The sequence below is a fragment of the Chelmon rostratus genome, chromosome 11 (assembly GCF_017976325.1).
Source record: "Chelmon rostratus isolate fCheRos1 chromosome 11, fCheRos1.pri, whole genome shotgun sequence".
In the NCBI taxonomy this organism is placed as follows: Eukaryota; Metazoa; Chordata; class Actinopteri; order Chaetodontiformes; family Chaetodontidae; genus Chelmon; species Chelmon rostratus.
Window position 1 is genome coordinate 16,748,629 of NC_055668.1, and position 27,568 is coordinate 16,776,196.

At 41.2% G+C, this 27,568-nt stretch overlaps 1 protein-coding gene across 1 annotated transcript in view; it reads left to right on the plus strand.

Moving 5' to 3' along the window:
• Positions 1-553: 553 nt before the first annotated feature.
• Positions 554-27,568, plus strand: part of adam12b (ADAM metallopeptidase domain 12b) — a 78,782-nt gene continuing 51,767 nt past the window's right edge. Inside the window, exons 1-3 of the mRNA XM_041948096.1 lie at positions 554-706; positions 14,149-14,270; positions 16,315-16,388. Coding sequence (XP_041804030.1) covers positions 592-706; positions 14,149-14,270; positions 16,315-16,388 — 311 coding nt within the window. The 5' untranslated portion in view covers positions 554-591. The remainder of the gene's footprint in view (positions 707-14,148; positions 14,271-16,314; positions 16,389-27,568) is intronic.

Genomic DNA, 27,568 nt, shown 5'->3' on the forward strand with positions numbered 1-27,568 from the left:
ATATGAAATAGCTATTCTATCTCCGTAAAAAGCGTTAAGTGGGTAAATGGGTGAAGATGGTAAATGGGTGAAATCGCAAAATTGGATTTGGCAGCTAATTAATTGGATTTGACAGAATTTTTCTGGCTTTAGGACCCAGCGGAGTTCGAGGCGCACATGGCAAAGTGTGGCTGCTCCGGTACGCGAGGGGATGTCAAGTCTGCTTCACTACTCTCCAACATCCTCTCATTATTTCTGCCGCTCCTTGCCATACCCCTATCACATGAGCAACACCTCCACACTAAAAACATTTAGCTGACACATGTGTTCGCACGGTGTCCCCGCGACAGTTGGCCGCCAAACGTCTGGTGTAGGAACGAAAAGTTTTTGACAGCTTCTTTCTTGAAATGACAGTCTGCCGCATCTAGTTGGACTCTTGCTGGTAAAGCTTTTTTTTCCCCCCTCCCCGTCTTTCCCCGCAACACCTCCGTGAACTGCTCTGACCCAAAGCTCCATCCCGTCCCTTGTGTGAAGTATCTGGTCGTGCTGCATTAACAACGCGGTCTGACCGGAACGCTTTCCCCCGGCTGCACCCCACCGAGCCCGCGCATCATGAGAACCTGGTGGCGGCGGAAGAACTTTGCCTTTCTGATCTTCGCTCTCCGCGTTTGGTGCCTGTCCACGGCAACAGAAAATGCTGACAACACGGTTTACACTGTACAGAAGGGTGAGTAGGCAGCATAAATAATGTTAAAATTTCTGTCATTCACCACTTGGCTCATTCACATGCAGAGCTGCAGACGTTAAACCAGCTGTCAATTGAACATGTTTTTTTAAAGAGTGTTTGGACTGGATTTCATTTATGTTTCATCAGGATATATGCAATCTAAGTGGCTTGTAGTTTGCAGACATTCATATATGTTAAAGGACTAATCTCCTTCCTATTCATAGATGCAGCCTACTTGATGAGACCTTAAAATACCCATTTTGCACACCATTTTTGACATTTTCTCTTCGTACACAGCCCTTTCATTGTCTTGCTGTGCATGCTACATTTAGGAAACACAGGAGGGAAAAGAGTTTGTTTGTTTTTTTAGATCCATCTTTCTGCTCAGATGGAACAATAAAAGGAAGTGTGTATGGATGAGTTAATATCCAGGAAGCTACAGCAGTATCTTTAGGTCGTAAACATAAACAGGATGTTATTATTATGCAGCTAAACTTTCTCTGGTAAATGAGAAACCCAGTGATAATCGGGTGTTGTGTGTATGGGAGAGAGCTTGTGTCAAGATACAAATGGTTTGTGAACACACAATCCTTACAGACCCTAATTCCCACTGCAAACCAGGCCAGAATTGAGGTACTCTATATTTTAGGTGAAAATGTTATGGACCCTCAAACTTGGCAAGTTGGAAAGTCAGGACCCAACATGCTCCAAGAATACTTAAGACTCTAAATAACTTAATCTCTTAACTTTAGTCAGCTCAAAAACATGCAGTGCCTCTGTAACGTGTCCTCCTGAAGCAATACTTCATGTCATCATCACAGTTAAAGTGAGTCCCATCAATGCACAATGCTCACAAGGGAAAATAAAAATGTCCACACTGTGGTAAAAATAGAACTTTTGGTGTTGTCTTTAAAATTTAAATGCATTTCATCCTGCAAAATGTAGATGCAGTGCAGGGCCGGACATTTCTTCTGAGAAAATGCACACACTGCTCAGTGATGCTGTTTTTTTTTTTTTTTTTGCTAACAAACATAAAGCCTGAGGGCGCATCATTAATAGCACCTCACAAATTATAGCAAAGCTTCGCTGAAAATTACCCATGTGGGAGAGAAATGCAGTTCAGGAGATGTTTACCGTGCACATCATCTCAATGCGGGGTCATTAGAGCTCTCACTCAGAGGGTTAGCTGACATATGAAAGCAGGGAGTAAAAATAGTTTTAAAGGCTAGTGTGAGTATTGAAATAGGGCAGTATGTGCCACCTCTTTGATGTCAGCAGGATATTGACTTCAGCTTCTCTGTGAAATGTTTGTCATGGCCTCCCCTCCACCGCAGTGGTAACTGTGCTACAATGTCTTTATCATGCTGTAGTTTGTGAGCCAGAATGAAGATGGAGAGGTTTTCCTCGAGGCACACTCTCCCTCAGTTGTCCTACAACATTGTTTGGATCGGTTTACTAATTGGGAATATATAGAGAGATAAACAGAGCATTTTTCACTTCAGAGAGTCTACTGATTTTTTTTTTCTTTTTTTGTTTATTGATGGGAAGGTGGAGATATCAGAAGCATTAGATAGATAAAGTAGATTCAGGAGTATGGGATTTGCATTTATGGTTTAGCTTGTATGCTAAATGTATATATGTACATATTGGCAAATGCAGATGGATTGGTATGACATGTAAAAATAGAGTAAAAAAAGTGAGAATGATATGTTCAGTACAGCAAAAAGACAAAAAACAGAAACACATTGTTTATTCTTCATACTTCATTCTGTTCTCCCAAGAAAAATGACAGCATCAGTCAATACAGCAGATGCCCCCAAACGTTTATGTTTAAGTGACAAGTCCCTCTAGTGGCCATAAGAATTCTGAAACAGTGCAATGTTGGTATAGAAGCACAAAGACCATAGAGAAAAGAGGCAAAAAATGTTGGACTTTGACACAGAGACTACTGTTCGCTTCACATTTCCTACTCACTATCATGTTGATTTCTAATTTTAACCAATGAGCTATTTTAACACAAACCACAACCTCTCCCTAACCCTAACCACATCTAGTGGACTTTTTGCGTAGTGTTTAAGTAATAAATGAAGTAGTCAAAGATACATACACGGAGTAGTGGAACAGAATATCTGGTATTAATCAACTGGGAAAACAAGATCCTTGGCCGTAAAAGGCAGCTCATTGGTTGGTATACGTTTATCCAAAATGGCTCGTTTCAACAGCGGCCTTAATCCGGCACAAGTGGTTGCCTGACTTTAACCAGATTTATGATGAATGCCCTGCCAGAATGAAAAACTTGGGCTGATGCCATGAGTTGACACTTGCCCAAAGCTAGCCCGCGTGTTGCTAACTGAAAGAGATTTTCAGCCAAAGTCTTCACCTCCAAAAATCTGGCCAAACCTGGCAGCTGTATATGGACCAGAGCCGACTGACATTCAGCCCTCCAGTGCCAGGACATTTCTCAGTGCGCCGACACTCAGCTGCAACTGGCTACCTGGATAGTGTTCAAAAACTGAGTTACAGTATGTTAGCAGTTATTGAATCATGCGTTAGATAGCAAGGAATTTCTTGTCTCTGTGAAATGCCAGCATGGACGATGTAACATCTTGTTTTTGGGGATATTATAGGCTTTATCTAGATGCCGCAAGTGATCTTAAAGATATTCCCAGCCTATCTGCAAGCTATTACATGACATTTATGAAAGAGTGTGAACATTTTATTTAAACTGCAATTTAACCACTAACCAACATTAAAATCTGTATTTAATAGCAATGTCTCCTCCATTTAAGCAACTGCTCCCTTTTAAAAGTCATTGTGTGTCTGTGCTTGATCACAGCATTATGCTCCATGTAACATCATTATCTTATCTTTAATAACACAATCCAAATCATATCCATAACATAAAGTATTCCTGTGGAGTGCTTGGAGTGCAAAGCAAAATTTTTAAGGATTCAAAATTCTCTTGTTACTCTCATGTGATCGATGGGGCTCAGTGGGCGGACATGCAGCTCCAGCAGAAACATCAGTACATGCACAGTAGGGCACAGGTTCTAGAGATTATGTTTATAACATCTTAGTTAGTTAGTTAGTTAGTTGGTTAAAATCACCTTAACATTGGCAACAGTCATCAATCATCCCTTCAACCTTCAATCTGATTGTGATACAATAGGAAGAAGCCTAGTTGTAGTATTCAAATTTGTTTTACAATATTTTGCAGAATATTTTGTCATATTGTACATCTCATGTTGCCTAAAACTCGACTCCCTGACACTTGTTATTTTAACATCAGAAAGAATACTTTAAATGATCAAAAGGTTGACTGATGGCTGCTTGAGTGATTCTCAGAATAGTAACGCATTTGTTGTTGAGAGCTGGATTAAAAGAACTGCCTCTGTTTAAATGTTAGTGTGATTAAATTTAGGAAAAAAAACAGTCTGTGAGAGAATCTACAAAGTTAAAATCAGGTGATCAGTGGTTGAATTGGCAGTCTGCTCATTAGCTTTCAAAAAAGCTAAAAGCAAAACTAAAAGAAGTCCCATAAGGGCAAGAATCAAGCAGCAGTGTTTACACATCTTTGATGAATCACACTCTCTCTGGCTCTCTGTCTCTGTCTGTCTGTCTTTGTCTCCCCTCTGCATATCAACTGGTTTTCTGAGGTCTGATCTTTTATTCTGGCCAGAGGAAACTCAATAAATAATTAGAGAGAACCAAATGACCTGGATTAGATTTGAGGATATTATCTGGTCAAACCGCAGCATCAGACAGAATTAATTAGAAAGATTAGAACGCATGTGTTGTCTAAACAAAGTGGCAGAAAGAAGACTAAACCTGCCCTGAGCACCCCTGAACGCGTAGAAATTACACATATTCCCTTTGGTCTGGTGTGTAACCCACCTTTGGGCACAGTTTCCTGGGATGTAACTCAAACCCATCCATTCTGTGGTGGAGTGTTGACGTATGGCTGCCGGCTGGGTTGAAACAACTGCTTTTTGTGAAAGCCAGTTAGGAAATAACCTCACCCTGGTCTGTCTTTCAGACCCTTGGGGTAGCTGTCACTTGACATTTTGAGGGCAAGCTGGCATTGATTTGTTGGCCACAAAGGAACGACAGACACAATTAGAAACGTCTCCCTCCATTAAGCATCATTGGTCATTATAACAGTCAGTGTCATTTTGCTTCCTCCTGGTCACCACGTGCAGCTCTGCCCGCGGATGACGGGATCACAGATATAATAGATAAGCCGATGTTATGAGAAGCCAACAAAACACACAATGCGGAAACCAGCGACATGCACAGCTCAGAGATGCTTACTGCTGTGTGATAATCTGAGAAACTAACATGCACGCAAGGAATAATGCCCTCAGCAATCCCTGATGTCATGACTGAGAAAGGGAAGACAAGAGAGGGGGAAAAGATGTGAGAGGTATATCGTGAAACTGTGAGAAATCTGGGTGTTAGGCAACAACAGAGCTGCAGACCACCACATGACAGACAGCAGTCAGTCATGGGTGTGATAGACCAGGGTGGGTGCATTTCCCAACCCAGTCTGCATCATCTTTCAGAGAACAAAAAGAGACACAGAGACAGGTGCAAATATATTTTTGTGGGATCGACAGTTTTCTCTGAAATTCTGTGGAGCACAGAGGGGAAGAAAGGAATAATGAATAGATGCGGAGTAGGAAGGAAACATGTAGTCACTGCTTTTGCGTCCTATATCTGGGAACAGCAATTTGTTAATATTTATGCGAGATTGCAGAATGCTGGGGAGATATTGGATTTGCGAGGGGTGCACACATGCAACGGTCAGTTCTCACATTTAAAATGAGTGAGCGACTAGAGGTGTAGCAGTGGAAGCAGAGTGTTTCGGCGTGTACAAAAGAGGTGGTGTACAAATGAATTCTTTCCAGCAGTGGTTGCTTGTTTATTTCTTTTTCTTTGACAGAGCACCATTCTCAAGATATACTAGGTTTCGCTTGGATGAGACTAAGGACAGAACAAGACAGTGGATGGATGGAACAGTGTAATTCGCAGTTACACAGTGGGTTGAACCACCACCAGGTCATCCGAAATCAATAATTTCACAACAGAAAGGTCATCACACCACTGTGTCAGGGTATTTACTGTAACAAGTTCTTGATTGGAGTCCAGCCTTGCTCCTAAACCGTCAGCCCTTATATTGTGGAAGCTTTTGATGGAGGGAATATAAGCTGCTGAGAGAGTATTATATGTAGCAAACAGGTTTGTAAAGAAAGACCTGTGAGGCAGAGGTTAGTTGTGCTTTTCCCACAGCAATTTGGGACCCGTTGATCCTTTTACGTGTTTGTGTGTTTGTGTGTGTGTATATGTCTTATTGGGGTCCACATATTTGGATGTTTTGCCATTTGTATGTAGATGAATGAATATATCATGGAATTATATATTTTGGATTGATATAATGACATAGATAAAAGACCAAGTGTCTGCATCCATGTTAGCACTGAAGCTGTACTTAAACACAGCAGTGCTTTGAGCTAAATGCTAATGTGAGCATGCTAAAAGGTTTACAGTGACAATGTTAACATCCTGATGTCTAGCAGGTATAATATTTACCCTGTCCACCATCACTGTGTTAGCAAGCTAATGTGCTAATTAGCACTAAACTCAAAGTACATCTGAAGCTAATAGGAATGCTATATGAGTTTTGCATTTGGTCATAAGCCACTGTATAGGACAAAATTGAAATTTTGATATGATGGTGTTGCTACATGAAAAGTTAGAAGATCACCAAAGTTATTACAATTCGTCCTGATGGGGGCATGAATGTCAGTACCAAATTACTAGGGAATTCATCCAATAGTGATTGAGATATTTCATTCAAAACTACAAATGCCAATCCCATGGTGACAGATGAGGAAAAGTTAGGGGATCACCAAAGTCAGTAGGATTTGTCCTCTGTGGACCATGAATATCTGTACATAATTGGCAATCCATTGAATAGTTGTTGGGATAGGATCAAGGTGGTTGACTGATCGACCGACCAATCCAACTGATTGACCAACATTACCATCCGTAGAGCCATTCTCTTAGCATGGCTGAAAATCCATATTGGTGGGAACCCTGTCTCTCCCACATGTGGCTGCTGCAGTAGGTGACCCAGCATGTGTGATAGGTTTCTGTTAATCCCCAAATCCTTCAAGCTGAAATCCCCATTGCCCTGAGACATAATGCCCAAATCTGTGCAAGACAAGATGGGAATTGGCTTTTCCACTGTTGCTCCCACAGGATGGGAATGGGACACACAAGTGAAATCTCACTAGCCCACCCCAAGTCTCCTATTACCACTATTTCACTGTGAGCTGCTGACCTCATAGCTTACTCCATCAGGCCACTAATGGGCTGCTCTGTTTGGAATGGATCTGGGGGGTCCTACATCCAGGATTAACACCTTCTCAACTTCAGCACTAATTACTCCAGTGTGTCATCACAAGGGAAGGTGAGTGTTGAGGGAGGGATTGTTGAAATGAGGCAATGAGGAAACACTCAAATTCTCAACTCCTGCAAAAGACTTTTGGACTCTGTGTTTCTCTTTGTGCCCTTCAGCCCCTTTTTCTCTTTGTCTCTCAGCGTGGTCTCTCCGACTGTCAGTAATCATAATGTTGTTCCTCATTGGAAGTCAAATTGTAAACCCCTTTTCTGCTGTCCGTGTACAAAGACTGATGGTAGAGAAGCCAGAGTGCAAGGGTTGAGAAAGTACTCAACTTATGCTGCTGAAAACACAGGAGAGGACTTACTTTCTCATAAAAACAGTAAAATTGCTCTGTTTGATCTGGAGTGTAACCATTTTTTTTCTCCACCTCAGCGGTGCAGCTCTGCGGGTGGTCATGTCAGTTTGTCATGTTGTTTGTCTGTTGGTCGGCCCACCACTTTTGTCCAAACTCAAATTTTTCAACAACAATGGGAATTATGAAATTTATTCCGATACTACTGGTTTATGTCTAAATACTTGCAAAACAAATGACATTCCCATCAGCCTCAGCTGTACTTTGAGTTTAGCGCCAATCAAACAACCATGCTAACATGGTATGATGCTGAACATGAAAAGCATGAACGTGTGTTCCAAACCCATAGTGCATACTGATTCTGAGCAGTTTTTTTAGTATGTAGTTACAAATAAAATATACTCAAAGCAGACAGCATGCGCACTACATACAGTTGATTTCTTAGTGTGCCGCTGATATACACTATTCTCAAATAACACAAACCACTCCAAAAAATATATCTTGGCAAACAAAAAAAAAAGAATTGAAACTTTAAGTTTAAGTTTAACCAGCAGCAATATTCTGAAGTCACAGCTTGATTGACAACCGACATGACACATACTGTATAATTTCCTGTTATAAAAAGTATAAAATGGAAATATCTGTTGATATTCTTATATCTTAAGAAATAAAACAGTGCACTCTGACGACTGAATATTAGCATGTTAGCGTTGTCTGATAATAGCATTTAGCTCAAATTCACACTGTGCCAAAGCCTCACAGAGCTGCAAGCATGGGGACATATTGTTAACAGTGTTGTTCATTTTTCTCACATGCCAAAAAGCACATTGTAATATTTCTGTAGTAAATATCACGCTCTTACCACTGCTACTTAAGGCCATCCTCTTGAGTCCTGCACTTTAAAACATCTTGCAGTGATATCAGAACTGAAGAATGATCAAAAATCAACAACAACAACAAAACTAAAAGCTTGACAGCAGACATGGCAGAAACATAATTTCATAATTTTGCCCCTCTTAATGACATGTTTAAATAAATCTTGTTGAAATGTAAAAACATTTTTGAAGAGGTCTTTCTGAGTTTGTCCTTGAACATTGCACGTTCCTGGAAATTACAGCCCTGGCCACTGCCGTGTTGAATGTACTGTTATTTCCATCTTATTGCTTTAGAACATGAACAAGCATAGTGTAAGCTAATCAGTTCATTTTGGTGCTCAAGATGAAACCCAGTGATGAAAAATGCATTTGTACATTTGCACTCTAAAAAGGAAAAAAACCCATACATATGTTTCACTGGATGACTCATTTCATCAGTTGAAAGAGTTGCTTCTAGCAAGAAACAAAGTAACTCGCACTTCAGAGAGCTACAGCTGTACTCCTTTATTTAAACAATGCTGTCTACTCTTGCATGTGCTTTTATTAGTCGATGAACATCATATTGAAGATGAGCTATGTCAGCAGCAGGGCTTTTCTGTTTATAAAAAAAGGATTCATCAGGAGCCTTGTAACAGGACGAACTGTAATGCTCTCTTTGATGTGCTGGAAAGAGGGAGTGTTTGTTACCGTATGAAAGGCTTTATTTTAGTGCTGAGTTTCAGCCTATAATATTCTACACAGTCCTAAAGACTATGACTGATGTCCCTCTGTTTCTTTGAGTGGCTTCCTGCTAATTAAATAAATGTCAGGACAACCTTACAGGTATCAAGGGCTAATTGATGTTGCGGGAGTAGTTTGATGCCATTTTTACTTCCAGGAACGACTCTGTTAGCAGAGTCATGAGCTGCACTGTGTTTCAAAGCAGCCTCATTCACCATTCTCTTTGTTAAGACCTCTTTATGTCCGAGGGCACATTGTAGGTGTAGCATTCGTTGCTGTATTTAGGTCAGTGGTGTTTTCATACAGAATCAGTAATTGGATGTATATAGAAAGCTCCACTAATGTGTTTGTAAAGCTCCTTTGTTCCACTTCGACCGAAAAGATGAAAATATTTTAGCGTCTGTAATCCTCAGATTTCTTGTGTAGGAGAATGTAGAACCTGGAGCATCTGAGGCAGATGTAAGAAAACACCAAAGACAGTAAGATCTTCACTGAATCAGAGCACTGAGCCCCCCTTTTCTTGAACTTCCTTGCCTCTGATTTTCTTTCTCACATTCTTATGTCATGCGCAACCCTTGCGACTGTGTGTAATGTCTAGAAAAGCCTGGTCTTTGTCTCACATGTTCACCAGTTGAATGAAATGCACCAGTCTGGATTCACATATTGTTAGTGGTATGTGTGCCTACTAATTACTAACAAAGCTCTTTACAGTCTGCCTCTCATTCACCCATTCTCACTCACAGTGAGACAGCGAGCCACCTTGCCAGATACTGTGGCTTTGTCTTGCCCAAGGACACTTCGGCATGTGGTGGACAGGAGAAGCTGGGGATCGACCCACCAACCCTGCTATTACTAGACAACCTGCATCCTGTGCCAAAGCGGCAGCAACCTCCTATTTGTTTTCTTGCTACAAGTTACATTCAGTGATCAATACCACTCTCATATCTTAATCTGGAATTTGGCCTGGTTAGTTTATGTTAATGACAAGACTACAGGAAGTCTCCACATCCAGCAGTATCACATAACCGCTTGTAAAGCCAAAAATTGTCACTTTGGCTACTACATTTTTTTAGGGATTTTTTGACCTTAAAGCAGAGCTAGGCTCGCGATTTCCCCTGTTTTAAAAATGTAAAAGCTGCAAATGTACAAGAAAAATGTTGCCACATATTTTAATGTTAAACAATCATTAGCCCTACAATAAGCAATAAGTTTGTGAAGCTTGTGTTTTGTGTGTGTATGTGTTTTCATGTATTTGTGAACTGGTCACCATATGAAAAAAGCATGAAGGAAGGGACAAATCACACTGATAATGACACTTATCTCATGTCCAAGCAGTGGTTTTTGCTTGGCTCAATACGTTGCCTTTTTATGAATAATATGTGTAATCAATACAGTAGGCACTCCCAGCAGATTAGAAGGTTAAGAGTTAGATTCCCATCCAAATCCAGTTGCAACCGTTGAACTCACCTATTCTGCATGTTGTCTGCCTGTTTTGGCACAAGACCTTATTTTCAAGACACTCGTCCTTGTAAACCTTCATCTTCCTTTTCTTCACTTAAAGAGGCTCCTCCAACGAGTCACTGTTGGCTGAGATTCCTCTTTAAGGGCATTCACAGACGCACCACAGGGCTTTGAATGGAGGCTTGGAGGGCTGGTTTCGCAGCTGTGTGCAGATATTGAACGTTAAATCTTTGCCATTATCAAATCAATAATCAGTTCTTATCCTCTGATCTGCTGTTATTAAAGGTCTGTTCTCCATGTTGAGAAATAACTGAAAAGTCACGTCTCTGGAGCCGTGTTGTGTTTCCTCGCTTTTATATTTGACCTCACTTGAAAGCTGTTGAGACCGGTCCTGCGTGCTTAAGAGCAGCTAAAACAGAAGTAGTTTTCAAATATAAAAGATCTGACTTTGACAGTGTTAAATAGAAATATTTAACAGCTATATCTCGCAGTAATATGTTTTCTTTTCCTTGAAATACACAATAAGTTGTATGCAAATGTTACTTGCAGGAGGCCTCTCAAGTCCTGCTGTGATGTTTGCTGTCTTGTACTCCCTCAACACCTTTCCTATAGATTATCACATGTCCTTCATCCTCCTGTTTGACCTTCCTCACATTGTTTATTCTCTTGTTCAGCTCAGAGGGACCCCATGTTAACATTGCTGATTGAAGGGACACAGTATTAGCTGTGAATGAAAAGCAGTGTGTTCTCTTTCTGCTATAGACTGAAGGGAACACAGGTAGTGCTGCACATATTCATTTGTCTACATATTATTTATGCACGTATAGCTGCGTCGCTTTAGTCACCCCCAAAATATATGCACCATTTTCCTCAAACAAGGCGAATAAATGAATATACAAATACATCATGTCTCTGATGCAGCAGGTAACTCAATAAGTATGTGTTTTGTCCTGAGTCCAGCAGCACCCTCCGTTTGACTGAAGTAATTGTGGCTTTTTTATGTTTATATTGTTGGCTGTGTCACTTCCCTGCTGAGCAAAGTGGACATCAGCCGCTGGTTGAATTCACATTACCTAACAGTTAATTAGAAATATACTCAAACTTGGGGTGGAATGCTAAAACGGCAGAAATCCATGTTAGATCATCAAAATGGAGTCAGCTTTAAAGGAGATCTGTTTTTTGAGGCTATTTAAAGAGAGAGTGGGGGAAAGATGTTTTTGGCTGCCAAAAAGACTTGTGTTTTTTCGATGTATGACCCGCAGCTGTTTTTCCCTTGTGTCCAATATGGGGATACAACTGTGGTTGGCTTAGCAATCAAGATGCTCTCCAGAAAACATATGGGATTAACCCAGTTTTAGTTTGAATTTCAAAGGTTCCCAAAGAGGATAAAGCCCATGAGAATGATCAGAAATGTCACATTTCTGTGCTGTTTGAAGGGAATGCTTCTTTTTTGGGGAGCAGTGACGGATGTTGCAATATAAACTTTAATCTTCATCCAGCTTGTACCGAGGCCTGGTACAAAAAACCTTGACAAACTCAAATACAGCATTCATCTCTTTTGCCCACATAAATACACACTAATTTACACATTAAAGGGGTCAGTATGCTTCAAACAAAGTGCTTGTCAGCCCATTGAACAGTGTTTGGAACCCATTTTTTGCAACCAGCAATGTAATAAGCATGCCGTCTCCACGCTGCAAGTGTGCAAAAGTGAGAAAGAAGGCTGAAATTGAACTTCTCTCTCAAGCTCTCATTTTTATTCTTCACACAACCACTTCCATCCCTTTCTGTGCGAACAAGCAAGTATGAAACCATGAATGCCTGTGAGAAAAGATTGTCCAAAATTGTGCAACTCATTGTGTCTCGCTCCCCTCTCTGTCACAGCAGGCTTTTTGTCCCACTTTTGACTGTGACCGTTCTCTAAACTCTAAACACTTTTGCCGTCAGATGCGGTCTGATGACATGCTGTACGAACTGGTTTGTTTCGAGCATACCCCTGGTTTACTTTCCTCTCTCCATTGCTATTTAATTAACACAAACTCATTCAGTATCTCAGAGATCTAAATGAATTTGCGAGGGCAAGTAGATGTATTGAAGTCTTTTATTAGCAAGACGTCTGGTTGACTTTCCTTTTATGGCTCCTATTTAATGGCACTCTTGCCACAGCCTGTGGTCTCAGTCATGCTGCTCCGTCTGCCTAACGTGGCTTTCATGCACCACTAAAACCAACGAACTACCATCGGCACATGTTCAAATACCCCATTAAATATAGGAGGTCCCTTTTATGCCCTTGTTAGCTTATTACGCACTGTAGATAAATGGAGAGTCTTGGCCACAGTGAGAGCACAGGGCAACTGCGGTCTCACACTGTTTGATGTTGCTGGAAATGCAGTTGTGGAGGCACAGGAGTTGTCGCTCAATTTCACCTTCAAGGAAAAGAGACATCAGACTTTTAAGGGACAGAGTGCTTGAAAATGAAGACATCTCCAGCTGGGGGGAGAGAGGGAAGAAGAGTAAAAAAAAAAATATGTCAGACTAGTATCGCAGCTCAGTGTTCTACTGAACTCTCGCTGTACCCTGCATAGCGCTACACATGCACATGCACACAAACAGATGCTTTACGTGCGTATCTCCAGGGATTGGGAAACAGGCTCAGACCTCAGACTTACAGTAAATAGAGACGCAGCATGCTCTCTCGGTCTTCCTTTGGTGATGCCAGGAGTGTGAAACCTCAAACAACCTCTCTGCTCCGTCTCCACAGCTCCTCGCTGGGTTTGTAACATTTATTTGGCTTCACAGGAAGCCTGCTGGGTCTGTTGCAACACAGACATGCTCAGTAGGGCCATGGGAGCATTAGGGACGGCATCAGTTGTCTGTGGCAAAAAAGGGGGGGGGGGGCTGAGAGAGCAAGGGGAATTGTGACTGTGATTCCCACATTCTGCTCGAAGCCACTGATCTGGTTTATTATATTTCATCCTATATATACAGTACGTCCCATTCTGTTTGCCTCCCCGATGAGCAGTCTTTTAAGAGTTCATCAGCATAATTGGCTTCTAACTTTCCCAATTTCACTTTTGCGAGAGTTTTAAAGAGGAGTAAAGTCACATGTGAAAGAGAGAAAGTGAAAAGGAGTAGGGAAACAGAGAAAGGCAGCAGACTGCAGCGCCAGTTGCTGACCTGCTATGTGAAGTGAAAGAGGAAAAGATAAAAATAAATAGTGGAAAGGACAATTTCATCCTGCCAGTTGTTGTTTTTTTTTTTTTTTTAACTCCATTCCTGTCTGGAGATATCGTAAAGGCTGAGTTTCTCATAAACTGTGTGAGAGCATCTATTATTGATGGCTGTGGCTGTGGTCCTGTTGCAGAGGCCCTCTGGGGGACAGCACATCTCCTCTCAGGCTTCCGTGCCTTTGTTGCAGGCATTTTCTTTCTGTCTGAAGCATTTTTGGTGTGCGTGAATTATTGAGGGTATTACAGAGTAGCTTTGACCTATATCGCTGACCCCTTTGTCTGCATGCCAGTTTAACAAACCCACTGTCAGAACATCCGTGATATTTTTAGTGTGATGTTAAATGTAATCATTCAAGTTTTTAATCTGACCTGATGATCTTTTTTTATTTTTTTAACAGGACGTAGTCCAGAGGAGCCCAAACAGCGAGGGGAAGCAACCAGACCAGTACGCTATGGGACCACTGTACCTCTGCTGCTGAAGGGCAAGGAGCGCAGACCTCTCTGCCAGCTCATGGCCGGGGTAAATACTCACAAGGCCACTTAGCAGCACTAGTTTAATCCTAATAAGCTGGCCTCCAAGTGTGCTCCATGAGCTCAGCCAAGTACAGATGTCTGGCTTTTGTTTGACATAACCGCACTATATGATTCCCTCCCCCGTTGCCTGTTTTCCCCCAGTTGCTTGATTTTCTTCAGCAGAAAGTCCCTCAGCTCTGTTTATCCTGTTGTGGTTTATGTCCTCGCTGGCTCCCACTCCTTTGTTTTCAGTGTGTCCTGTTTTGTTTGTCGAATGCAAGGTTGCCCGTAGGCGATACATGCTGTGAAATTACTCCTGAAACTCAGCAGTACACAAACCTGACACCGTGAAAAAGATTCAAGAGCGTGAGGCAGCCTTGTAACACCTTTCAGGTTGTGTTCTTGTTTCTTGCACCATTGGATATATGCTTGATTAACAGGCGCACACGTACATGTGTATAGTCAAGTCCCTCTCTCGACTCTCTAGACTTGTGTTCTTGGGCTGGGAAAACCAGTCTGTCCCACCTTCTACAGTTGGAAGAGAAAATGTTTGAATTCGGCATCCCCCACCACAACTTAAGGAAACTTTTCCAGAGGAGGGAAATGCGTAGGTGTTGAGAACTCCCCGAGCAATCAAACATTTTTTCCTGGTGCAGGGAAGTCGCCATCTGAGAGAGTTGTTTTTTCTAATCGTATGCTCCTCTCTCACAGTCAGTCAGCAGGAGAAGAGCAGGGATTTTTAATTACAGGAATTGCACCAAAAAAGCAACTTTTATCTTTATGGAGTTCAGTAAGCACCCTGTTAGATATGTTCAACCACCAGCTACTTCTGGCATAAGGCAATTTGTTTAAGAGATACAATGGTTTTACAGTAGGGCATCTACACATTGACCCTTCCCAAATTAAACTGACCGCAAGGGCAGCCAGTGATTGTCTTATTGCACTAGGACTTAAACCTCCCCGGATTACAGATTTATATAGCGGCTCCTTGTGCCAATACAGGGTTATCGAGCACTCGTAAAGTATTGCAGAGTCATTACTTACAGTGACATCCACTCTTTACACACACATACTCACAGCCGCAAACACAAACGTAGACAAGTTGGCTCTCAGACAGAGCCGGAGACCGGCTGGCCTGAAGGCATCGGTCAGCAGACCCAAGAAATATCACAGTACACAGCATGTCTGAGATATCATCTGGTGATACATAAATCTATGTCTGTTCCTCACTCGCGGAAATGTCTTACTGTCTCTTTTCCTTTTCTTTTTTTTTTTTATGTTAATGTTGCATGAATGGTCTGACGCAACCATGGGCCTCAGGCATGAATGCGCTTTGCGTCTGCCTTACTGCCAAGGGCACTTCCTCACTCTGATAACAACAGTTTTCTGAAAGGCATCAAGTCGTCTTGGAGCTTTTTGTGGAAAATTGCCATTTTGAGATGTGATTTAGGCTCAAACCTCACAATGACATTTTACATTGTGAGCAGAATTTCCTGCATCACCTTAATTTCCCGCTTTCTTGCAGCCATAACTCAGTGGCACCAAAAACCCTCAGTTTTTCTGCCAAAGAATGTTGGATGTTCCATTTGCATTGGCAGTAACTTAATGTCGCTGTAATTCGGTGTAATGATGAACAATACACAATGCGGCTGTGGTAATAGGGAGTGTATTTGAAGCCAGTGTGAGAATGGCAGACCCTGCCACTAACAATGAAAACTACTATACAGAAAAGTAATAACTGAATGTGAATACTTTGAATGGGTAATGCATTTGAATTTCACAAAAATCATAAGCCTTTTGAGAGAGAGTTCAGATAGAAAACTTAAGTTGTTTGAGTTGTGAAACTAGTCCAATTTACCAACTTCTGAGTCAGGCACAGACTTGGGAAATGTAGGATGTGGATGCGTTCTTCCTGTTCCACTAATGCTATTGTACCTTGCCACATCCTGCCATGTATATGGGCTGCGTGTCACAAAAAATGCTGATCCACAGGCAGGATGGGTGAGATCCGGGCACTACCTCAACACTCCCATCGTCTTTTTGTGTTTCAGAGTTATCCTGCGTCACTCCAGCTGCTGGTACGGGCAGAAGGTGAACAGCTGATCCTGTTGCTGGAGAAAAACAAGTGAGTTTTCCTCTGATTCATTTGTATTTAAACACTCACTTGGACTGAGGAAACTTGATATTTATTGGGTTAATCACGACCAATAGATAAACCCTCACTGCCAGCTATGGCTGGCTGGATATGTATGCAAGAGGAGGAGAAGTTGTATGGGTCGGGGCTATGATATAGTGTATTCAGGGAGGGAGAAATAATATGTCCCCTAGTGATTGGACTCTTTTATGGTTCAGTCTCTCTGAAGGGTCGAGAGATGAAAGCTGGTAAAGAATAAGGCAGACGAGAGCTCTGAGGACATGCTTGTCCTCCCCTCCTTTGCTTTCCCTCTCCTCTCATCACTCCACTGCCTTCCAGGCTGTGGAAAATAACACAGTGAACTGTGAAACGAGGGGTGGGGATCATTTGGAGTTCATAAATATGTAGATACACGCACAAAGTGTTTCATATAGAGAGGAAAAATTGCAGCAAAGCCAGAAATAAAAGAGCATAAAGGCCAGGCTACATGTCCGGGGAAATTTACAATCTCAATGATTGTATTGCTGTCTCAGGTCTTGTTTCTGCCAGTGTTTCTTATTCAGAGGGAGTGGAGACATAATATTTTACCCTGCTGCTCTGGGATACAGATATTGACACTGGAGTGATGGACTTGGTCCACAACCGGTCAGACCTCATCACTGGTAACTCTAGAACAAACACAAATCGCACTGCTGAGATTTCCTGGCTGCTTCCCCTTTACAAACTGCAAAACCTCAGTGGGAGTTTGAAAATGACACAACTGCTGCTCTCAACGTTCACAGATGAAACTACTTATATTAGTAATTGTACATCTGACACATAACAGCCAGGTAACTAAAACCACACTTAGAAAGATTGGAAGAGGCTATTCCAACAAACTGTCTAGTGTGTTGGCAGATAAACAAATTGTTAAACACCTCTCCCTGTCTGATTTCCCCTTGCCCATTACTCAAGGTGCCCTGCCAACACAATTCTAATAACTTGCCAACAAACTAAAAAATTCCTCCAAATATAATGTACCTGTCCAGAAATTACACACTCCCTAGAAAAACGCTGTCCTGACTGACCCTTCCATCCGCCGTTCTCCATGTGACCTCCGGTGACCTCAGCATCAGCTGTGAGTCATCCGTCACCAGCCTGAGGCCCGGGAGCATGCTGCCATTCCCATCCGGCCTGTTCCCTGTCAGGCCAGATGTGTCCTCTGATATCGCTTCACCAGTTCAGCCAACTCAGAACAGGTGGTCTCTGACCTCTACGTGGGTCTGTTTTGTCGAGGCTGTAACCGTTCTGTCTGGGGCAGAAGGACAGTTGAGGGTGCGTGACAGGAAAATGCTAATGATAAAGCGATGCCTTGAAGTTTTTCCAAGTAACCCACAGTAGTATTATATATATAAGAGTCCTAATCTGATTTGTTTTCCTATATTAAACATATGTACATTATGTACTTTAAGTGCATTAAAGAACCATTTTTACCCGTCAGCATTAAGAAAAATGTTCATATCGGGGTCTAAATATCTGTTTTATTTTCATCTCCGGCAAGAAGTAAATGTAGAAGTTAAGGGCAGTTTTCATAATAACAGCACTTAAGAGGTGCGGTATGCAAATTTCTTGTTTTTCACCAAAAGTTGCTCTGCTGCCTTCACTCACACACACTGTCAGTGTGCATATGTTCATATTACTCATAGCAGTCTCTTATTTTTTCATGGTAATCTGTTCTATTGATTTTGATCCATAAAAACTCTCATGATTGGATATTAAACATGAGTATGGGATGTTTGTAGAGCTACAACAAAATGTTGTTGCGTGTACACAAGGACAAAATATTTTAGTTAATCCACAAACCTCTTAAACAGCGCCGTCATTATTACAGGTCATTATTACAAAGGCATTTTGAACAGCCAAGCAGTGTTAGCATTGTTTAACTCAATGGAAGCATGGCATCTATTCAAAGAACCTTACAGCAATCTCTAGAGGAATATCGAAGCAATACAGCGTGGAAGTTATTTAACTTTACCGCTACTTAAGGAGAAATGTGGTGAAAACATTCAAGGTTAGAGGTGAAAGATTGCAGAATGAAGGGAAAAGGAACAAACATGTGTTGATGTGGTGGTGAAAGTGAATAGATCTGAATGCAGGGAACTCAAGAGCTTAATAAGTGTTGGCTCTTTGTGCTGAGTTATGGCAGGTTTTCTGTGAAGGCTCATCCTTTTTTCGCTCGAATCTGCTGAGCCTGAGCAGTTTGCTCATTTGGCACTGCTGCAGAGCACACCTGTTCCAAGGCCAGTGTGAAATGATCTCAGTCCTCACCAATATAAACACGCTACCAGATCCAATTAATAAACTGCTGTTTGTTAGCTGCTTGGCCCTGTCCCAGGAAAACTTGGCCACAGCAAGACAAGTACAGATCTACTGAGGAGAGAAATCAGTGGGGTCCGCTGTGTGTATGTGTATCTCTCTCTCTAGCTATGTGTGTGTGTGTGTGTGTGTCTCAATCTCTTTGTTTTTGTACATCTTGTTAATTTTGTCTTCATTGCACGAACACCTAAGCTTGGACTGGGTTTTATCTCCAGGGGTGGTGGAGGCCACTTTTTTTTTGTCCTTGCCAGGCATTGGGATCACGCTGTCTGAATAAAAAAAAAATCAAGTATAGGCAGTGAGAGGACTGCCTCTGTATTCCACACAATCTTAAGTTTTGTGTCACTTTTACAGAATCACCAAAGATGTTGTCAAAAGAAGTCTTGCAAACAGTTCAAAATGTTCCAGTTTGTGAATGTCTGTGCCAAAAAACTAAGTTCAGAGTAAATGTTCTTTTGCATTATTTATTAGTTTTGATTTTGGTTTCACTAGCCAAGCAGCGCATTGGGACATAGCGTAGACCAGCCTCTCTGCTTGATTTCAATTGTAACATACTTAAATGCCATTTCACATTAGCTTCTTTGTCCCACGCGCCAGTTCATTTGAAATAAGTAGTTTAACATGATTAAAAAGGGAGTAAATGTTTTCCCATCACTCCGTCATGTTTCTTATTTTGAGCATCAAAGCCACAGGAATGGCTGCGTCATAAACAGGGTTCAAAGCTTGACGTTTTGTACAGTGCAAACAGACATGCAGACTTGTGCCAGCAGCGGCTGCTTTGAGGCATAGCATTGATCAATGGCACAGTTGGCCAGCTTCAAATGATTAATGGTGGTCGAAGGGGACATTCCACATTAGTCTTGATTAAAGACTTCAATAGCACTGTCTGGGGGAGCAAGGTATAAGGTGTGTGTGTGTGTGTGTGTGTGTGTGTGTGTGTGTGTGTGTGTGTGTGTGTGTGTGTGTGTGTGTGTGTGTGTGTGTGTGAGAGAGAGAGAGAGAGAGAAGTATCGAAGGTGGGCAGCTTGGCCCACTTACTTAAGTTTTGTACATTTACTATTATAATGTTTGGTTTCTAAGGCCTGTTATTGTTTGAACAGCGGCCACAAGGACAACAAGTGACAATCATGGGATAAGTAAGTACTAAAACATCCTTTAGTTTAGTAGAGAAGAGCCATAAAGTCAGAGAACTAACCCAGTAGTGTCAGCTTGCTGACCAGACATCAGCTTCAGGTACTTGACACTGTGTAGTACTCGGTGCCATTGACAGACTTTGGTAAATACCAAAAAGTAGTTGGGATTGATACTCAGCATTTTCCTCGGAGCCACGGTTCTATAGAGAAAACAATAATATGAAAATGCAATTCTGATAAATAAATACATGAAGAAAAATACTTCATGTTATGCTTCTTTACATTCTAAAGATCTTATTTTGACACCTTTGCTAACATTGCTGAATGTGGCTTACAGTATATGGAAGTATACTGACGACAAAAGATTTGAGAGAGCACAAAAACAAATTTCAGTGCTACTCAGTCAGCAACTCTCTCAATTTTCTCCGGCGTTTTGGCAGAGTCTGAGCACTTGGGATTGCAAGAGGTCGCTTGCCAACCATTTTTGTCCAGCAAGCTGCAACAGGACACACCCATATCCGCATGTCAGGGTCATGTCTTTTTCAAAGTTAAACTCCACACATGGAAAAAAGTCATCTTTTGAATGTACTGTACATATACTGTATGTATATTTATCCTCTATAAGGAGCGCTTGGTGGCCAGTTACTTTAAGACAAGATGACTTACTTATTTTACGCCTTGTCGTTTTGCCAACAGTTTTAATTCTTGTTGGCATTAGGATCTGCATCCATAAATTGTTTTTCAGCCAAATTCTGGGGATCTAGCTGATCCCCTGTCACCTCCCTGTCGCCTAATTTATTCATCGCGGTATGTCGGATTTGTGCCACAAGTTTTCTGATAATGCTGATATTCTGAATTTAGCCACAGCCCATAATGATTTTATTTGAACAATTGGTTTTTTAAATCCCACATGGAGTCATGCAGTCAACACAACCACCTCATATCAGGTTCATTAGATTTCTGATCGCAGTTTTCACCTCAGAAGTGACTAATGAGCCTCATTCATAAATATTTTTATATTTTTTCTGTTAAAATTGTTCATAAAAATGGAAAGAGATGAAATAAGAAACCCCTCCATCTGGCTCAGAGAATTACACTAGAAATTTAAGTCAACATGATGCTAACACAGCTGTTGCAATATACAGTATATGTAGTTAGTAACCACTTTTAAGTTACTTAAAACTTCATCATTTTGCAACAAATTAGATGGGATTTTAGTAATCTAGTGTCAAAGCATTTTTATTTTTATAATAATACAGACACTAATAACTGCTCTTCGTCTCCTTCTGGTGGTTAAATTGTCCGAGCTTTTATTTTGAAAGTAGAAGGAGGGATTTAACAGGATGACCCTTCACTTCCAGGTGATTTAAGGAATTCAGCTTTGATTGTTACATGATTCCTATTATGAATCAGTGCCTTTGCACTCTCACTCATATACAGACTGAACACTCAAATTTATTCGAACTAAATCTCTTGTTGACATTAAACTTCCATACCTTTAAGGCATGTAAGATGTATTGTCATCTTGGGTCACCTCAATCCTTTTCAAGTATGCTCTCTTTATTAAAATACATTTTTTTCTTTTCAGCTTTTCTCCTTAAAACACAATAAGCTGGATGTGCTCATGGTCCAGCTAGCGCTCTGCACAAGACCATGCGTTTCCCAGTGAGAACATTTCCTTTCATTCTTCTGTGGCAGGAAAGAAAAGAGGAAAAGAGTCCTTTTGGAACACATGGCCACATCTAAACAACATCATTATGTTTTTGACCAAAAAAAAAAAAATCCCTATAGCAACATCCTCCATGTGTTTTCTGTGGGAAAGACGATGAGCTCTATTTCAATAACACAGCTGACAATGCCAAGTGTGTGGTACCACAGAGGAGGTGTATCATTACCAAGTCAGGCCAGACAAAGAGGGAAGAAATATACCAGGTTTCCCTCGCAGTTTAATTGGATCTGTCAAGACATGAGATAAGTTGAACTGTATGTGGCTCTGTCTTTCAACGTAACTATTTGTGTGGAAAATAATTGGCTGCTTGCTTGTTTGGCTGTCAATTCTGGGTTTATATGTGTAACTTGTCAGTAATGATGGGTTTCCATGCAGTCTAAATAAACCTATACTGACCTAATGACCTGCATGATGTCAGGAAATAGATGGATGCTGGATGTTGAGCACTTTGGCTGTCTACTTCCTCTTCCTCTGCTGCCTCTCACACCAACTCTTCCATCACCCCCACTTCTTCTGTTCCCACACGCTTCTGATAAAATTGTTGTGATGCTCTCTTCCTGTCTCGTCTTGCGGTTTCTCTGTCTATATCCAGGTTTTTCTACACCCCCCTTTTTTCTCTTGCTGTCTCTTCCTATCCTTCCTCCCACGCTCTCCACATGCATGCTTGTGTTTTCAGTGAGCAGCCTTTCTGTCACCATGTGACCTGAGACCCTGTCAAAGCCACCAGTGGGGAACATTGGACCTCAGGCTGCTGTTTGGTGCCAACACATGTGTACTTGGACTTTGGTGCCAAGTCTCTGTGTGACTTTAGTTTGGATGCCAAGGCCTTTTGTTCTGCCTGCCACAATCAATTCATGCATTATTAGAAGGTTAAACACCAGTCACCTACAAGCAAGGGGTTTCTATTTGCTCTTTAACTGCGCTTTGCTTCATTGTGTATGCCTTATTCTCTGATTTCCTGTTATGATACAGCAGAGAAGAGAAAACTGATGTCCAGTGGACTTTAGAGTTTTGCAGACTGAATGCAGAACAAGACCATGCTAGTTAGGCTGTGTTCAGACAGACAACAGCACTGCATGAGAAACAAAAAGTCATATGAAGGAATAGTTTGACAGTTTGGGATTTATTTATTTTTTTTTTTTTGCAGAGAGTTAAATGTGGAGATTGATACCACTCTGATGTCTGCTCATTAAATATAAGGAAACAGCCAGTGGACAGTCAGCCCATTCGCCGTTTTACAAGCGGTAGTGTGCTGGTCTATTTCTTGGCTGCAGCCAGTTACATCCTGGAATCTCTGCGGGTTGCCTGTCATCTGCTCAGAGCCAACAGATAGTCCGGCACATAACCACCTGTTTAATGGAGAGTCGTCATACTTGTTGTACGTGAGGTGGATTGTCACATTTGGAAAGTGCCAGGCTAGCTGTTTCCTCCTGTTGAGCTAAGGTAACCAACATACACAGAGCCCTCCAGCAAAAAAGGAAAACATAGGCCCATCGGTCAGCAAATCAGCTGATCATGTTACAACTTTCAGGGCAATGCACCACATTGGCCGATCAAATTTGTGCAATTACCTTTGCACGTTCCAGGTAGATTACTTTGTTACATGAACTGCAAATTTCCACTACCTGCCCTCGTGATTGTCACGACAGGATAACATGATTGCAACTGTAATTGCTTTCCACTGTTAGAAAATTGGTCTTTTAAGTGCCTGATAAGCCTTTAAAGTCATTAATCTATCATTCAAATTGTCCTCCCTGGTTTATTTTTCATTGTCTCGCTGGTACCCGAAATCCCCACCAAAGTAATACAAGACTCTCATACAGATTAACTGCAGTGGCTCTAAGTCCTTTACCTGCTGCTGGCTTTTTGTCAGGTTGAGAAACAAAATACTTTGGCAGTCAGCTCTACTCGAACTCAGAGACAAGGCAACTATGCCAAAACACACATCTTGTCTTGAAAGATGAGATCTGGAGCATATAGGAATATTATGAGCTTTTACACATCCTGTCTGTTTGAGTATTGATCTGATTGTGAATTTCACCTTTTTTTTCCCCTGATGACATTGTGGTTTGAGTTTTTGTTAAGCTTAGAGCGCATAGTAATCACATTTTGCTTCCTGCCATCTTTAATTAGTTGGCTAAAGAGTTTGTGGATAATGCAGAGTGCCCTTGGGGAAAGTTGCCCAGTCTTGAAGGACAATAAGAAAAAAAAAGAGAGAGAGAGAGCAGTCTTAGGTGTTGCTTGGTGAAAAGATTAGAGTGGTAGTGTTTTGACCGCTTGGATCAGATCCAAGCATCAGAGCCAAGCTAGCTTATAGTCTCACACAGTCTTTCTTTCCTTCTCTTTAAGTCTCTCTCTATCTTTCTTTTCCCTTTTCTTTCTTTGCCTGCCTCGTTCCCTAAAAGTGTGATTAATTTTCCAGACCCCAGAGATCTCTGGGGAAGATCTGTGTTATTATTGATATGGTCGTAAAGAAAACCACATACTTGTGACCTATAATAATGTGCCTGCGTAACGTCATTCACATATTTATGTGATTATGGAGCTGGAATCAGCTTGTTTATTAAAATATGTTTATTATGATATAACCACCTAAAACTGTAGCTGGAGCGCAGCAGATAAAGAATTTTGAGGAATAATGTTGCCAGAATTGTAATTTAGCTTTCAATTAAACACATTTATGTACTAATGCAGTAGTCAGTATATGGCATTATGTATTTGTTCATTGCAACAGACCTATTTTTAGGGGCCTGCAGCAATAGGGAAGATGGCGAGGGTGTTGCCACAGCACTTAGCCAGTGTAGTCAGGTTGTGTTTTGTGTTTCTGTTTCTCTCATTCTCTCTGGCTCTCTCTGGCTCTCTCTGTATATGTACATTTCTCATTCATGCCAGGGAACATTGAGTGGAAGATTTTAACTGCTTTTAACCTCACATGTACTGTACAGAGAGTGGGTCACCTGTCAAGGGTGCTGGCAAGCGGAACAATTAGGATCTTCTGAGCGTAAGCGATTTTGTGTTTAGTTTCTGAACACTTAACAGAGAATAATGTCCTCCAAATGAGAGCACAGAGGTGACGCATTTGCAGCCTTGTTCACAAACTCCTTTAAAAAGGCTGCACATCTTTTTTTTTTTCTTTTAAATTAGACTCTGTTGTACCATGGTATCAGTGGAGTGAACTTTTGCCTGGTGTAGTTGAGTAGAAAAATCTGTTATCTGCACTGGAGTTTTTGATATGGTGGGGTGGGGCTACAGATGTTGATGGTGCATAATATCCATATTTATCATGGGCATCATTTATCTGCATCAGCAGGAAACACATCCTGGAGAGTGTGGTACATGAGTAATTACATTACATAAATGCATTTCTCAAGATAATAAAATGCATGCATGAACTGTACATTGTAATGCACTTCCATGCATTTATCAATGGCAGGATACAGCCATTAGTGGACAATCACATTTCACACACAACCTCCCAAAACCCTTAGCTGTAAAAGCTTCATATCAGAACATTAATGACAAATCCTTTTCAAAGTAGAGGTGGCTTTGTGTGTGATTCACATCCTCCTGTATATCTCAGCATGGTACAGAATGGGTCACTTGCAGTGGACCCAAGAGAAATAAGGACTGTTCCTGCCTGAGACTGCACAGCTCAGCAGCTGTTTCACTCTCTCACAGGTATTAATTGGATATGGTTGATACCAGCAATATAGTTCACCATGCTATCAGACGGTACAGGTGATATAACATAGATTATAGGGATTTTTGAGAGTGCCCCTGAGCTAATGCCACTGGTCCTCAGCCTTTTAGATCAACGTTGTTATTTATGTTCCAGATCCATCAAGTCTGCCTCTATAAAATCACATATGTATTTCAGCTGAACATAATAATCACTTGCCACCATGCATGTATAATTTACTGTGTGCCCAGCAGCCTTTCAGAACTCTACCAGGACACATACTGTATGTTTGAGAAACAGCTTTACTGGCTGTTGGAGATTTGAAAGTTTGAAAGGTCAGCAGTGTTTACATGCATGCACACACACACACACACACGCACACACACACACACACACACGCAGGATAGCTCCGCACACTCAGAGGAAGTGTGTGTTCACAATAAATCCAGATGTGCCTTGGAAAACAAGGTAGAGAGGAAGTGCATCATGTCACATCACTGATAGAGGGGAAGTTTTTGCTGTACTTGGTCCATGTTGAACTTGACAACACAGGGCCAGCAGCACAATGAATCCACAGGCTGTGTGTATAAACACAGGGGCCAGTGTTGTTTTTTTTATGGTCAAAAATGCAGCAACAAACTGTGTTTTTGGAGAAACAAATCTGCAGAGAAGCACATTAATGTATGCTGAAAGTGATAAATATGTTCTTTTGGAACAGAAATAATCCTGATCCACAAGAAAATCATACATTTATGGTTTGTATTTATAACTGTGGAATGTGTTTAAGCAACATTGCTTCAGCAAAGTTTGAAAAAACCATGAGCAGGTAAGATAGCTCTAAACAAGCATGTAAACCACTTTACTTGGAGGTAAAACTGAAAGTAAGCGCATCTGAAATGTAATAATCCCTAATTGCACTGGAAAACTGTGAATGCCCAACCAGGGCAAATACAGCAGGTCAAAGATGAATCAGAATTCAGTCTGAAAACTGTGATGCATGTCTACTTAATCTTCCTTTTTTTGTTTTCTTTTATTTGATCTTTAGACTGCATGTGTTTCTTGCCTTGTCTGACTTCTTTTTAGTGATGTTGCTGCTTTCCCAGATCTCTGCAATTAATTTGGTGAGTACAAGGTTACTATCACCAGTAAGAATGATGGCCAGACCTACAAAAATAAGAGCCAAGTTGCAATAAAACAGAATTATGCTTCAAGGTTTCCTCACATTTTCAAGTTGCAGTCTAAGCTTGAACTCTTGAAGATCAGTAACATTTTTTATAATCCTTTTATAGACTTAATTGAGAGGCCACTACCCGCTGACCAATACGGCATGAGTGATAAAGCTGACTTATGCTTGTATGTGAGCGGGTAGATAAATGTAGTGCAGTATTGTATTTTAGAGGCTGGCATCTCAGAAATTTAAAGTTTCTCAACTAAAGTCAGGGCTCCAAATAACTTAAAAGCACTTTCCTGTTTTGGTTTTTTCCTGACATCTCATGCTCAATACCCAGCAGCCATGCCGACTCACATGAGAGTCCTGCACGAGTCCAGTTTTGCAAACTCACCTGCACCGGTACCAACTCAGTACCGGAATTAACCATTAATATAAGTCTCTTGACCCGTGATTGAACACATAGGCCACACAGTCAGTAACTTTAAAGTGCTTTATTTTTAGTTGAGCAGTTGGAACATGTAGAAACAGCACAATTCAAATCATAATTAAGCGTCCTAATTTGGCAGAATCAATCACCACCTGTGTCGCTACTCACTGTGCTGGCGTTTAATTGCCTTTGAGGTAGCTGTGCTTAAAAACAATATCGTCCACAGTCTCTTGTTCTCCGTTCTTGAACCAAAAATCCAGTCAAGGGAAAGTCTCTTTTACTGACTACACCCACTATCTGCGCCAGGTTAGGAAACATTTCAGCATGCTCCTCCCACCAACACAAAACCTCAATAGGATCCTCCTTGGGTGTCTTGAATTCTGTGTAAGCTGCCACCTCATCCTGAGGCTGCAAAATTTCATCGCTGGAATCCTCCCATCAACTAAATCATCTCCTGTTGATCGCAGATGGGCTCTCTTCTCTGGTGGTGGGCACAGGCCCAGGGTATATTGCAGGGGGCTTTCATGTTTCTCCTTGAGTTTTGGAAAAAGAATAAAAAGGAAACGCAAGATCAATGCTATTTTTAGAGGAAAGGCAAACAAAAAAGAAAATATAACGAGTGAGAAAGTTTAAAACTGCATATTTAGTATACTGCAGGAAAAAAATTGCTTAATTTA